This window comes from Scomber japonicus, chromosome 3, assembly GCF_027409825.1.
Source record: "Scomber japonicus isolate fScoJap1 chromosome 3, fScoJap1.pri, whole genome shotgun sequence".
Taxonomy (NCBI): Eukaryota; Metazoa; Chordata; class Actinopteri; order Scombriformes; family Scombridae; genus Scomber; species Scomber japonicus.
In genome coordinates, this window is record NC_070580.1 from 15,337,274 (window position 1) to 15,350,126 (window position 12,853).

General features: G+C 37.6%; 1 protein-coding gene across 1 annotated transcript; it reads left to right on the forward strand.

Annotated features, from left to right (window-relative positions):
- Positions 1–2,202: 2,202 nt before the first annotated feature.
- Positions 2,203–12,711, forward strand: vamp3 (vesicle-associated membrane protein 3 (cellubrevin)). Its single transcript, XM_053315938.1, has 5 exons — positions 2,203–2,295; positions 8,447–8,525; positions 9,720–9,878; positions 10,177–10,228; positions 10,639–12,711. Coding segments are annotated over exons 1-5 (309 nt in total). The 5' UTR covers positions 2,203–2,293; the 3' UTR covers positions 10,656–12,711.
- The last annotated feature ends 142 nt before the right edge of the window (positions 12,712–12,853 follow it).

The following is a 12,853-nucleotide window of genomic DNA, read 5'->3' on the forward strand; positions in this document are numbered from 1 at the left end:
ATTGATTGAAGCTTGAGTTTCCAGCATCCTAAGGCAACCTTGTTTGACTACATATCAATGGAAAACAATTAAACATTAAGATGGTAATTGTTGCCAGGGTGAATGATTTTTTTTTATGTTAAAATATTAAAAAGGCTGAAAATATCCAGAGCATTTAGTACTTCATAAGTTAGTGAGTTAGTGATAGAAAAGCCTCCAGTGTGTTTGAAACAGAAGTGAGAATATCTTGTGAATACTGTTTCAATATGTAACCTAATCTAAATATATATGATCTTATTTTCCTGATTTTAAAAAGTAAATAGATATTATATTCATTTGTAGTATATTACAGCTAATATTAGAAGAAATGTTTGGCCTACAATGAAGTTTATGCTCACATGTTACATGCAAATCTATCTAACAGCAAGGTTTATATGAGCATTCTAATAAATATTCTTTTATTATATTTGTCTCATTTTATAGTAAATGACAGATACAAATTAAAGGAAAACTGTTATACCCTGTAATAAAAAATGTCTTGGTAAGACGTTGGACAACCATGAGCCACCAACACTGGTATGGATTCGCTGGAGAAGTCCACAGAGGAACAAATACCCTTCTTCCAAAAGATATTCCCTTACTTGGTGTTGTGATGATGATGGTGAGAGTGCTGTCCAACACATCTGTCCAGAGGTTTTGCCTTAGGTTGAGATCTGGTACCTGTGAAGCATACAGCATGATACATATTATTTTCAAACTCAAAACATCAGTGAGACCCTCATACCATCTCATTTGTTGAGGACTGTGTTTATTTATCTTTAACTTCTCCAAAACAAGAAGTCCATTTTAATCTTTGTGCATTGCAATGACTTGCAATTGCTCTCATTGGCTGTGTACAAATTCTATAATGTAGCTCTTGGGAGTTAAACATTGTTTCTGAAGACTGTCAACAAGACTTTATGTTGTAATCTGTTCTACTATTTGGATCTGTGTGTCTTGTTTGCTGGTCTGTTCTTGTTGTGTGATACTGATATTGGTTAATTCAAATTCAATTCAAATTCAGATCATTTTATTGAATTTGAATAAGGGTTAAAACAATCCAGGGGATTCACACTAGCTCAGTATTAGCTTACTTATTCATCACTTGGTAGGAAACAGCTTACTTACACAGGAAAAATAGTACAGATCATGTCCTGACCTGTAGGCTGTAGGTTTAATTTCATATTTGTGAACGCTGAATACTCTCTGAAACAAAGAACATTATTGTTAAAGTGTACTGCGCACACACACACACACACACACACACACACACACACACACACACACAAACACACACACATTTTAAATAACTGATCTATAAATACTTTTTGTCCTTCAAACAAATTCAAATTCCATATAACAACACGTTATATGAACACTGCCAGTCATATTTAATCGTTTAATGATGTGAAATAAATGTGAGTGAAAGTATACGCTTCAATGTAAAGTTTTCTATCTCATGTCACATGCTGGTCACGGGCTTTGATGGTCCGCTTTTCCTCGCATATCTAACTGTACAGGATAGAAGACCAGTGAAATGAATGAAGGGTGAAAATACAAAGACTTGAGGCGTTACTCGTCTATTTGTATTGCTATCGTAAAATCTTTCTCTATTTTAAAGTATGAACTCTTTCTTTAATGTTATAATATGATGCAATGCGTTAATAATTGTAGCTATTTTCTTATATACAGTCTATGCTATTTACAGATGGGCGGAAGGATACTGCCTCTTTAATGCTGCGTTCAAGTACTCACCGTGAACGCTACCTTTTATAGCCTTATACTCTATAATAATAATATGGGTCAATTTATTATGTTTTATTTGCGAACTCAAGTAGCACAAGTTACTTTGTGCCTACGTCTTAGAATATCAAATAGAAATTAAAATGCCCACTTTTGAAGTATATGTTAAAAAAAATCGAATTACTGTATTTAAGTTTACTTATTTGTATCACACATTTCATACAGTATTTGTGACTCAGGGCACTGTACAAGAATATATATAATAATTTGTTAAATTACATTTAATATGCGTTAAACGATTTTTTTTTTAAAACAGAACGTTAAGAAACTTAAATAATTAAAAAACATTTTACAAAATATATACCTAAAGTATCGATGATATAGTTTGCCGAAATCTCACTTCTCCTTTTTCCCATAGCGACGTGAAGGCAGCATAACAACCGACAGCAGTAACTGTTACGGCTTGACACATTAGCATTAGCTTACAGACAAGAAACAGCGGCGGTGTCGATTAAGGAGCTCTCATCTCACAATGTAAGTCTACAATGTTAATACCAACGTTTTATTTTATTTTAGAAGACAAAAGTTGATCGGTCAGTGTTGTTTGATGCATGCGACCTTCCGGGTAGTTTGGTGAAATTGGATCACAGCAACGCCCAAAACTTTGCTGCTATTAGCATGCAACAAGTGCTCGAGCTAGCTGCAACGTAGCAGCGTTAAATTAGAGTTGGCTAACTTCCTCTAAAACAAACTTTGACATTTGACTTTTGCCAGTTAAGTAGATGATTGCAGTAAAGAAAACACTTGAAGGCTTGTCCAATGAACTGTGGTGAGAAGCGAACTTCACTTTGTGTTAGTTGACCTAACCTCTAACTACGTTTTTAGCCTCACTCATCAATACAAGCTGACCGTATGGCGTCGTTTAATTAGCTGTGGTTGTACATAGTGCAACCGGTTAACTGTAAATCACTACAATCTAATTGTACAAACTAATTACAAGTAATGATAACATGTCAACTTGAAGCAGGCAGGGTTTTAGAGGGCCCACATATCCGTGGTAGATTTTTAAAAACTAAATAAGTAGGTAGGATTGAAAGTGGTGCGAGTTGGACTAGATTATATTTTACTTTAATTAGTCAACGCCGAGCTTTAGTCACGTTGCAATAGAAACACATGAGCTTATTTGTAATTTCTTGTAACACTCCCCTTGTTTATCCACTCCTAGTTTCCATTAATTCATATTTTTCCACACCCTACACAGGAAGTTCACGTGCTTAGCTGCAAACAAAGAACTACAGAGAGTATTTTTATAATTTATAATTGTATAGCAATGATTTGAGCAATATTAATCTTTGCAGACGATAGTTCCAGTCAGAGCTGTAATGATAAGTGGATTCGTCAATAAAAAAAAGCCCAAGTTGTTGAATGCTGGTCAGGACAAAACAAGACATCTGAGGACGTCAACTTGAGCTTTGGGAAAGAGTTATCATCCTTTTGGACCAAACAATTAATCGATTAATTGAGAAAACAATCAATGGATTAATCAATAGTTGCAGCTGCCCTAGTCCCATGTAAAGACATGCATGAAGCCTTGTAACCAGTGTGTAAGTTATAACTCATAGGTATTCAGAGCTGAGCTATTAACTTCTAGGCTCAGTCAGTGTGAAATACAGTACAGTCACAGCACACTATACACAACACATGATCTCAACCAGCCAATATTGCATGGTTGACAAGACTTTCTTCATTTCCGCAACGCCAAAGAAGAACTACGGGTTGAGACAAATAATATATCTAAGCTTTTTTTCTTCTCCTTCTTCTTCTTTTTTGGAATTGATTGATAAATAAATAGTAATTTGTACAGTAGAAGAACCCATAGACTATGTTGTCACAGTTTAGTTGATGCAGCATGAAGAATGGATGAATGACATGAGGCCACCCTAACGCCGTCACAGACCTATGCATTACAGACTTTCATGAACAAATAAAATGAACTCCTAAAATGCAGTTTGTTGTTAAATTGCTGGGGCTTTAACCTGTTTTATGACCCCAATGATGAGGTTTTAAGAGTTGTTAGAAACATAACTAAAAAGTGAAACCCTGACATAGTCATGGTGAGATACATATTAAGTGAAAATGAACCTTATCAAAACTAACCATTTTTGTGTCTCCTGAAAATCAAGTCAATTTATTTGCAATGGAGAAATTCAAGAGGTCTTAAACTAAACGTAGTAACTTTGGTTACATCAAGGCTCAACTAACAGGCATCACTGTGACCAAAGTGGCTTTTACACAGCGTACAAATATAATGGAGTCTTTATATTATTAATGCATTATTGAATATACATGCACATTTTCTGTTGTGACCAAAGTCTTAATCCTTTTAAATCCTTTGAGTCTTATTAGTTTTCAACACTTGCTAACAGCTAAATACAACAACTAAAATAACTCAGAGCTGTTGAATCTCTTTGTGTTTGCTGAGGATGCAGCGCTATTAAGATGATCAGATTAAATTGGTGATATGATACAACTCAAAGTTCAGTCGGTAGATCTGTAAAGTGCTGCAAGGTGAGTTGGATAGTTGCCACTCTGCCGCTCCCCGTTGAACTACAAAAACACACCATCTGCTCTCAGCGTTGTTACGTAGCGATGTGGCTTTTCACTCACAATCAATCTGTGGCTGAATACAGACACATCAACCAGAGAACAGAAACACTGCTTTATTTTAGTCGTTACAGGATGAATCTTAATTGGCTACCGCTGATGTAATCTGCTGCCAGTGATGTCCACCATTTAACGAGTGAGAGCGACAGTCAGTGTAATTGGTTACACCTTACTGCTTCATCATGTCTCCACAGAATCATTATTAAAACTGAACTCATCATCCCGTCTCTGCTTAAAGAAGAAGTCTTTTTTGTTCAACCACAAAAACAATCAATTCAAAGCGAACCTTGTTTTTCAAAGCTAAAAATAAGGCTTTATTATAATGGTCTTGGCATTAAAAATTGACATTATTTAGCTCTAACAACTATATTGTTGTCCGACAGATACACGCAGCATGATGATATCCAACATACTAACGATAAAATTCTTCACTTCAGCCTCCTGAGCTGATATTAGATTGACAGAGCGATGGTACGGTCTGTCAGAGCGCTCTGATGAAAGGCTGAAAAACAGTAATTAGACATGCTGACGGTAACGGAGAGATTCATACTGCTGTGAACTGCTGATGTCAGCCGTCTATGCTCCACAGATACAGCAGGAAGCTCGCTGCTGACGGCCTCCTTGAGATGATCTAATGCTGTCAGTGAAGTTATTTACCTAGAATAGGACACTCTGACTCAGTCTTAGTCCGTGTGCAGCCGGAGAAACAAAACTATGAGCTGAAAGCAGCAGATCAAATACAACTTTATGTGTAATCTCTCACATTATGGAGTAATTTGATCCCATGTTAATAACTCAGTGTTTCATATAATCAAAGCACCTGAATCTGAGCCCAGCCTTTAAAATCTAGCAGAGCAAATCCACACCTCTGGACCTGCTGCTCTGGTCCAACCTGTGTCACTAAATGTCAAGAGAGTAGCGAGCAGCAGCAGATCCAGAAAGGTCTTCATCTACAGTCTGGTGTCTGTGACATCTGCAGGAAATGTGTGATTGCTTCATCTTTTTTTAAACATGTTGGTTCATGTGGTTTTAAGGCTTTTTAGCTCTCAGCTCCACCTGAATGCTAACATAAAAACATTCACTCTAAGTGAATGTTTTAAACCTCAAAACCAAAATGTGGATGAAACTTGTAGCTGTTGTACTTGTCACCCACCTAGTGCTCATTGTTTAGTTTTAGTGTTTGACTTCCTTTTCGGGAGGATTTACGTAATGGATTGTTTTTGTTCAGGAAATGAAGTGGGTTGGCCTTAGTAGCATCCATCACTGTGATGTGTTTAAACCTGGACTATTAGAAGTAAATAAGTGTGTGGTATCTAAACTGTAGATATAAACATAGATGTACTTCAAAAGGGAACGTCAGCTTCTGTTGCATTTTAAATGCTGACAGATGTTTATACACTAGGGCTTTGAGTCTCTCCGACACTCTGCCCAACAAACACAGGATTTTTTTAAACCGATATTGATATTTGGAAGTTTACAAAAAAAAAAAACCTAGATCGATAAATCAGCTGTCAGAAATTTCTAATAACATTAACAATCAATGTTGATAATAAAAATAAATTGTGATCCATACTGAGCTTGATCAGCTTGACTTTGCCCTCTGGTGACAAACTATGAAACTGTGACACTGTTTCTAAATAATGTCATCCCTAGTTCATCATTTCTGTGCTGCAGGTTGTTTTTGTTGTTGCACACTGATCTCTTTCACTTAGTCACACACCTGCAATATCCAACAGCTCACAGTTTGGTGTAACTTCGTCAGCCCATCCTCCACCTTTGTTGTTGTGCATGATGAATGAGGTCACTGCGGCGTAATGCTGCCTCACATCAGAGGGTGGCAGCAGATAACCATGTAAACTGGGCTGCTGGGACAACTAATGCATATCAAACATAAGTATCCTTAATAAATTTTATATATATGAATAAATATATATATATATATATATATATATATATATATATATATATATATAGACAGATGTGTAATGTTAATGCTTATGTCCTTGTTTTGAATGGTCACCTTAGGTTGTAAAAGAACAAACTGAAGAGTGAGAGCATGACATTAAGTACAAACTGCACAGCTGTTCATTTCCCCCTATGTGTTTTAACCCAGCCCTCTTTTGTCGGCTAGTTGACCGTCATGAAGCTTTGAAAGGAAGCATTAGTCCTGCAGTGAGTCCTGGAGCAGCCAAGTTCAGTGTGTTCTTTTGTGGCAATCAAACATCTATTGTCATATTTGTCATGTGAAGCTAAACAGAATTCACTTTCCAGTACAACACAAAAGAAAACAGGAAATCTTTGAAAAATGTAAAAATCAAACAAGCTATTACTGAAAGGGTTTAGTTGCAGGGGAAAGAGTTAATCACTTTAGTGGTACCGCAGTGGAAACTTTGAAACACAACACAGCCTTTCTGTTTGTTGCAGGGAGTCGGGAACCCTGCTCACAGCTGTGTGACACTGATTTTAAGGTTTAAGTGTATAAAGTAGTTAAACCAGCTCCACGTCCAGCAGCTACAGCAGTAACATGCCGTTCACACACTGATGCTTCAGTATTATAGAGGGATTGGGCCTTGGACATTCGGACTTGCAGCCAATCTTTCCCAGTGGTCACTCAAAGTACTGCATTGAAAAATAACTGCGTCCCCAAAAAATCAATCAATCAATCCTCAATGTAAAGTCTGTGAGCCGAGTGAGAACCTGCAGATGGGGCCGGTGGATGTAGTCTCTTCCATGTGTGCTCGATGTTTGTATTTCCCATCTGTTGTGTTTTTATTTCTACTTAAACTGTAAACTGGTGTTAAAGCACTTCCCGATCAAATGTCACCAAACCACTCCTTTTACTTTCATAGTTTTATCTACATTTTGTTATCTCAGAACTGGTTCTCATGACGTCCTGTCCAGCCAGGTCAGAATTCAAATGTTTTTTATTGTTGTTCCGAAATCTTCCACCCAAAGGTGGCGCGAGAGGCGGACATTTTCTGTAGCTACAGCTGACCGATGCCCCCTAAACGCCTCAAAGTGAAGCCATCAGTTAACTGTGGCTAGGCGGCTACACACACCACACAGCTTCTCTGTGTCCTCTCTCAAGTACCGCAGCTCGCAACTAAGACACATTTTAATCTGTGTGTTGCTCGCCCAAGTGCCAAGAGCCGATGTATGGGGTGTGTATACATTTTTTTGTGTACACGGCCGGCCGATCTTGAGGCAATTTCAGTGTTTTGGATGCATTAGTCTGTCTCAGCTTGTAATTAACACGTAATTGCAAAATTATTCCTCTTGAAGTTTGAGCTCCCTCAAATTGGATGTTTTTGGTGTGTAGCAGACGTCTAACAGAGAACGCTGCCTGAAAAGCTCAAGACGTCTTTTAAAATGAGGTGTTTTATGTTTGTTTGTTTTTTCAGTGATTTATCAACCAAAATGACATGGTACTGTTTGGGTGATAAAATACTAAGTATATTTTCTGCTTTAATTTCTGTATTAATTTCTGTTTTTAGAGATTTTTGTCACTGTATTAATCTGTGTATCTAAACTATTTATTTAGTGACAAAATGACAAAAACAGAAAAAAACAAAAACATCAGTGACTCCCAACTACTGATGATTCAGACTGAAGACACTGCTGCCTGCTTTAGAGCGACTGCTTGGCATTTTATAGGCGTCAGTTCTGCAGGTTGAAGATAAGACCGTTGTTTCATTTTCAGTTTTATGGCTCCTTTAAATTAATAATTAATTTATGATGTCACCGGTGTGTATTCGTCAATTCATTTGTTTGATTTTGATTTAGTCACAGCAGCTTTGACTGTGATTTGACACTGATGGACAGCTGTGAGATGGACCAGAGACTGTAGTGTGATGACAATGTAATTTTGTGATTGTGGTTTGATTGTTTCGTCTTATTGAGAGTCACAAACAGTTTGTATAATGGTAGCATGTGTCTCTCAACATTATTAATGGTGACTGAGTGGCATGATAATAATGTTACAGAGACTCATGTCTGCTCTAAACTCTCATTATTTCACCAGGTCAGCCACCGGTCCAGAAGGTGCGGGCGCAGCGTCAGGCAACAGGCGCTTGCAGCATACGCAGGCCCAGGTGGATGAGGTATGATGCTTTTAACACATTCCTGATCTACAAGCTCCAGTTAAAGCCTGAAACTTACCTTTTTCTACATTTGTAATAATCAAAATCAATGTCTACATGACCATTAAGAAGAATACACCGATTTTTGAAAGCATTTTAAATCATTTTTAAAGTAAGCTGCTTCCGAATAAACCATTAAATTTGGCCCCATGTCAAAGTGGATTACAGTGGCCTTTTAAACATGGGGTGTCTAAAACATCTCTCTAATCTACCTATCCTTATGTACATAATTTGCCTCACCTAACCTTTATTATTGAACCCCACTCGCTCACTGTCCTCAGTCACACTGTGTGACTCCCTCATTCCTTGATGTGTGTCTCGAGACTTGCGTAACCTTTGGCAGCGCTGGCATGAATCACCAGGATGTGGAAACGCTTTACCTCCACATGTCAGTACCCATGCCAGAGAACATTCGGTCAAAGCCGTTTCGTCTCCAGATTTTAAAAATGATATTCACCACGCTGTCAATGGGGCCACGAGGAAGAAGTGGCTGCCAAATCACACTCCTCCCGTGGTCTCACACTTAATCCTCCTTTGCCGTACTTCCTCCCTTTCTCAGTTGTGGCCCTCTTGAGATTGGCCCCTCCTACACAGAACTTTAACCTTAGCGTGTCACACAAAGCCTCCGATTGGCTGCCTGAAGATTATGTAATACCCGTCTCCATGGTTATGTAAGACATGCATGGGCCTACACACTCCTCTCCACCCTGCTGCTCTGTCTGAGAGGCGGGGCAGTAGAGGGGTTTTTGGATCAGTGGAACATATGGGTTATGTGTATCCTCTGATACTATGTACGCACACACACGTCTGACTGGAGATGAACTCTATTATTTAGCACACGTGTTTACAGCATAGAGTACATATTATTTACCTTTTGTGTGTCCTCCTCCCTGACTGATGGCTCTGTTATGTAACAGTCTGGAGATTAAGACCTTAAAACACTGACAGCAGTATGCTATAGTATATGTTTTTCACTGTTCTGTATTATTATGTAATCTGTGACTCAGAAAATGTAACTTAGGTAGCGTTGTATTGATCATAAATGAGTTTTGCTCTACTTTCAGATTTAGTACTTGAAGGGACAGGGAATTAAAAAGTGATTACATTAAAGCAAGTGTTTTGTTCCTGTGCCTGTGTGTCTGTGTGTGTGAGTAGGTGGTGGATATAATGCGTGTCAATGTGGACAAAGTGCTGGAACGAGACCAGAAGCTGTCTGAACTGGATGACAGAGCAGACGCACTGCAGGCTGGAGCCTCCCAGTTCGAGACCAGTGCTGCTAAACTGAAAAGAAAGTACTGGTGGAAGAACTGCAAGGTGCCTAAACACAGTTTGGTTAAAAAAAACCACACCCCTTCCCACTTAAAATGAAAATATGTAACAGCTCTAACTGATTTTAAGTGACCTTTATTCAGGCTAGAAACCACTAAACTGGAACCAGTCTGAGTTAGATTGTGGGATTATAACTCAGTTCAGTGTACATTTATCACTTAAAATAATGAACTGAAGTCAAACAAGTAAAAATAGAAGCTGCTATTGATATACAAAAAGCAACATTTTGGCTCCAGTAATGATGGTTACACTGACTTTGCGATACCTTTTTTGTCCTTTGCAGATGTGGGCCATTCTGATAGCTGTCATAGTGATCATCATCATCATCATTATTAGTGAGTATCAAGCCTGTGGTGTAGTGAAGCTCGTGATGTGAGCTTTGCTTTTTTGTAAAATTTTGTTTGAATTTTGTGTTGCTTCAGATCATTTTAAGGAATTTTTAGGTTTTTAATGAGTTACTGCTCAACATGAATGTGAAGTGTAATTATTTTCTGTTTGATATAGATTGTTGTTGATGTTGTCTCTAGACAGTATCAGTCTAAAGTTTGGATTACACTTTCTCATTAAAGGATGTGTAAAAATGTGTCCAAACTCTTGACTGGTACTGTCTGTTGATTCATCATTTATTGAGCTTAGAGGTACTTCTTTTATTTTGATTTCTGTACTTCACCTGGTAAAACGAATATGTTTATTTAAGTCTGTTGTTAAAAGGTATTCATAAAGTTTTTATCAACTTTATTCCCAGTTTGGAGTTACTCTTAAAACCGCAACAAGAAGAGGAGGAGTGGAGGAAACAATGAAGAAGAGGAGTGTAGCAATGTGCATAATTAATGTCTCAGAGGAAGAGGTCACATGATTGCTGGCTACTGAGCTCCACAAAATTTTTCCCCTCCTGTGGGGGGTTTCTTCATTCCTTGTCCTGGATTGCCCTATGTGTGTGTGTGTGTGTGTGTGTGTTTGAGTGCGTGTGTGTTTGCTTGCACATGTGCCTGATTTGCCATAATACAATACGAATAAGTTTTACCCAGCATTACTACACCATACCACGCATTGACCTTGTATTAGAGTGCCATGCCACATACCAAAGAAACCAGACACATACATAGACAAACAGGTAGTTAATTATACTCACACTCGACTAAATCAGCCTCTCAGGATGGTGTCATGGGGGAAATAAGCAGCCAAGCCTACAGCCAATCCAAAATTAAAAATAATGAATGATAGATTGTATGACAAAGCATACACACATTGTCCGACCCCAGAACTAGAAGTGAAGAATATTGTCGTAAACTCTCCTCAACTTATACTTTCTTTTTTTTATGTTTTATTAATAGCCATTGAATTCTGTGTGCCAAGCTAAGAGACGACGTGCCTTTGAAAATCTTCAGCTTTTGGGTTTTCTTGTAACAGTAATCCTGCATATTATCGAAGAGATACTCCTTTCCAACACACAACATTTTTACTCTTCAGAGTGTAACACCAGGGTTTTGGATTTTTCTCTTCATTTAAAAAAACATTTGCTCGTCTGTTATTTTTCAAATGGTTACTGTTGACAAGGGGATGTTGGGACCTGATGCCTTATTTTATTTATGCACACGGTTATTTGCTGGTAGACGGCTCTGTTTAACACAATAGATTTTTGTTTAATAAAGAGGAATTTCATTGGTCACCTGACAACAAAGAGGTTTACCAGGAACACACTGTTGTGCTAGATGATATTTTCATGTCCATCTTCATCTCAGGTAGGACTTAATATAAAGTATAAGCTCGTAGGAGCTTATGTTTAAGTGCCTGTAGGTAAAGACCAACAATCTTACAGCATGTCAAACTGACACCATATTTAAAAAAACAAAAAGTGATACACTGGGTCTACAAAGTGGTGAATTATCACCACTATCTAATCAGGTGCTCTCCAGGATGTGCCAGAAAGTTTGCCCTTGTAACATATTCAAGCACAAAAATGTAAGGAAATATAGTTTTAGACGGATGCCTTAATGAGTTTCTCCCCTGGAGAACTGCCAAACATCCAGCCACACCTTATTGGTCATATATACCAGCCAGTTTAAGGGTTGTGCCTTTTGAATTATCTGACTTTCCAAACAAATACTGAGTTGCTGCTTTATTCAGCTGAATTCATTCAACTTTAATTAAGTCTTCTCTTCTGAATAGTCACACTGATGTGTCCCAATTCATCAATACAAATACACATGTGTGCTGTTTTAGTTTTATTATCCTTTTAATAATAGCTTGTTTTGTTTTGTTTTTTTTGCAAATTATTATATGTAGAACTAATCTTAGGGGATGTTAAGTTTTTTGTGATTGTGCTCATTGCCTTCCAGCATCATGGGTGTTGGGAGTGTGGAAAAAACTGAATTGGGCAATGACAGTATGAGATGTACTATGTCAACACTGAATGATTGCATACCCTGCTGTGTTGTTTGGGATTACTTTGTCCTTGTACATTAATGTTACTCTTTCTGGAATTTCTTATGTTCTTTGATTACTGCAAGCTAACAGTTGTTTGTTATTTGGCCTTGAAATGCATGTATGATACTATCACTTGCTATGGTAATGAAATCAAACACTAACACAAATATGGTCTCTTTATACATTTTTATGTTATATATATATATATAGATGTAGTTAAAATGTAGCCATTTGGGAAATTGCCAAATGTTTTCAAAGGCCACAGAAAATGATTTTACAAGTCAGCCTTTTATCACAGCTGTGTGGAGTTAACATCATCCTCTGCTGTCTACACCAGAAATGTGAGACTCTGTAACTTTCACGCCTTCTTTATGTCTACCTACTGGAGGTGCTTTGGAAATAAGTGCAACTCTTCTCTTTTCACCAAATGCCTATTGCTTGAATAAAACAGACTGAATTTAAATCCCAGTGCCCTAAGTGAGTGTTTGTATCTGATCTCTAAAAGAATAAATGTCAAGTGAACTGAGTATTTC

Bases quoted from the DNA above. Each gene is read 5' to 3' on its own strand.
- vamp3 (XM_053315938.1), top strand. The intron at 8,526-9,719 runs GTATGATGCTTT...GTGTGTGAGTAG, and splicing joins CGCAGGCCCAGGTGGATGAG to GTGGTGGATATAATGCGTGT. The intron at 9,879-10,176 runs GTGCCTAAACAC...TGTCCTTTGCAG, and splicing joins ACTGGTGGAAGAACTGCAAG to ATGTGGGCCATTCTGATAGC.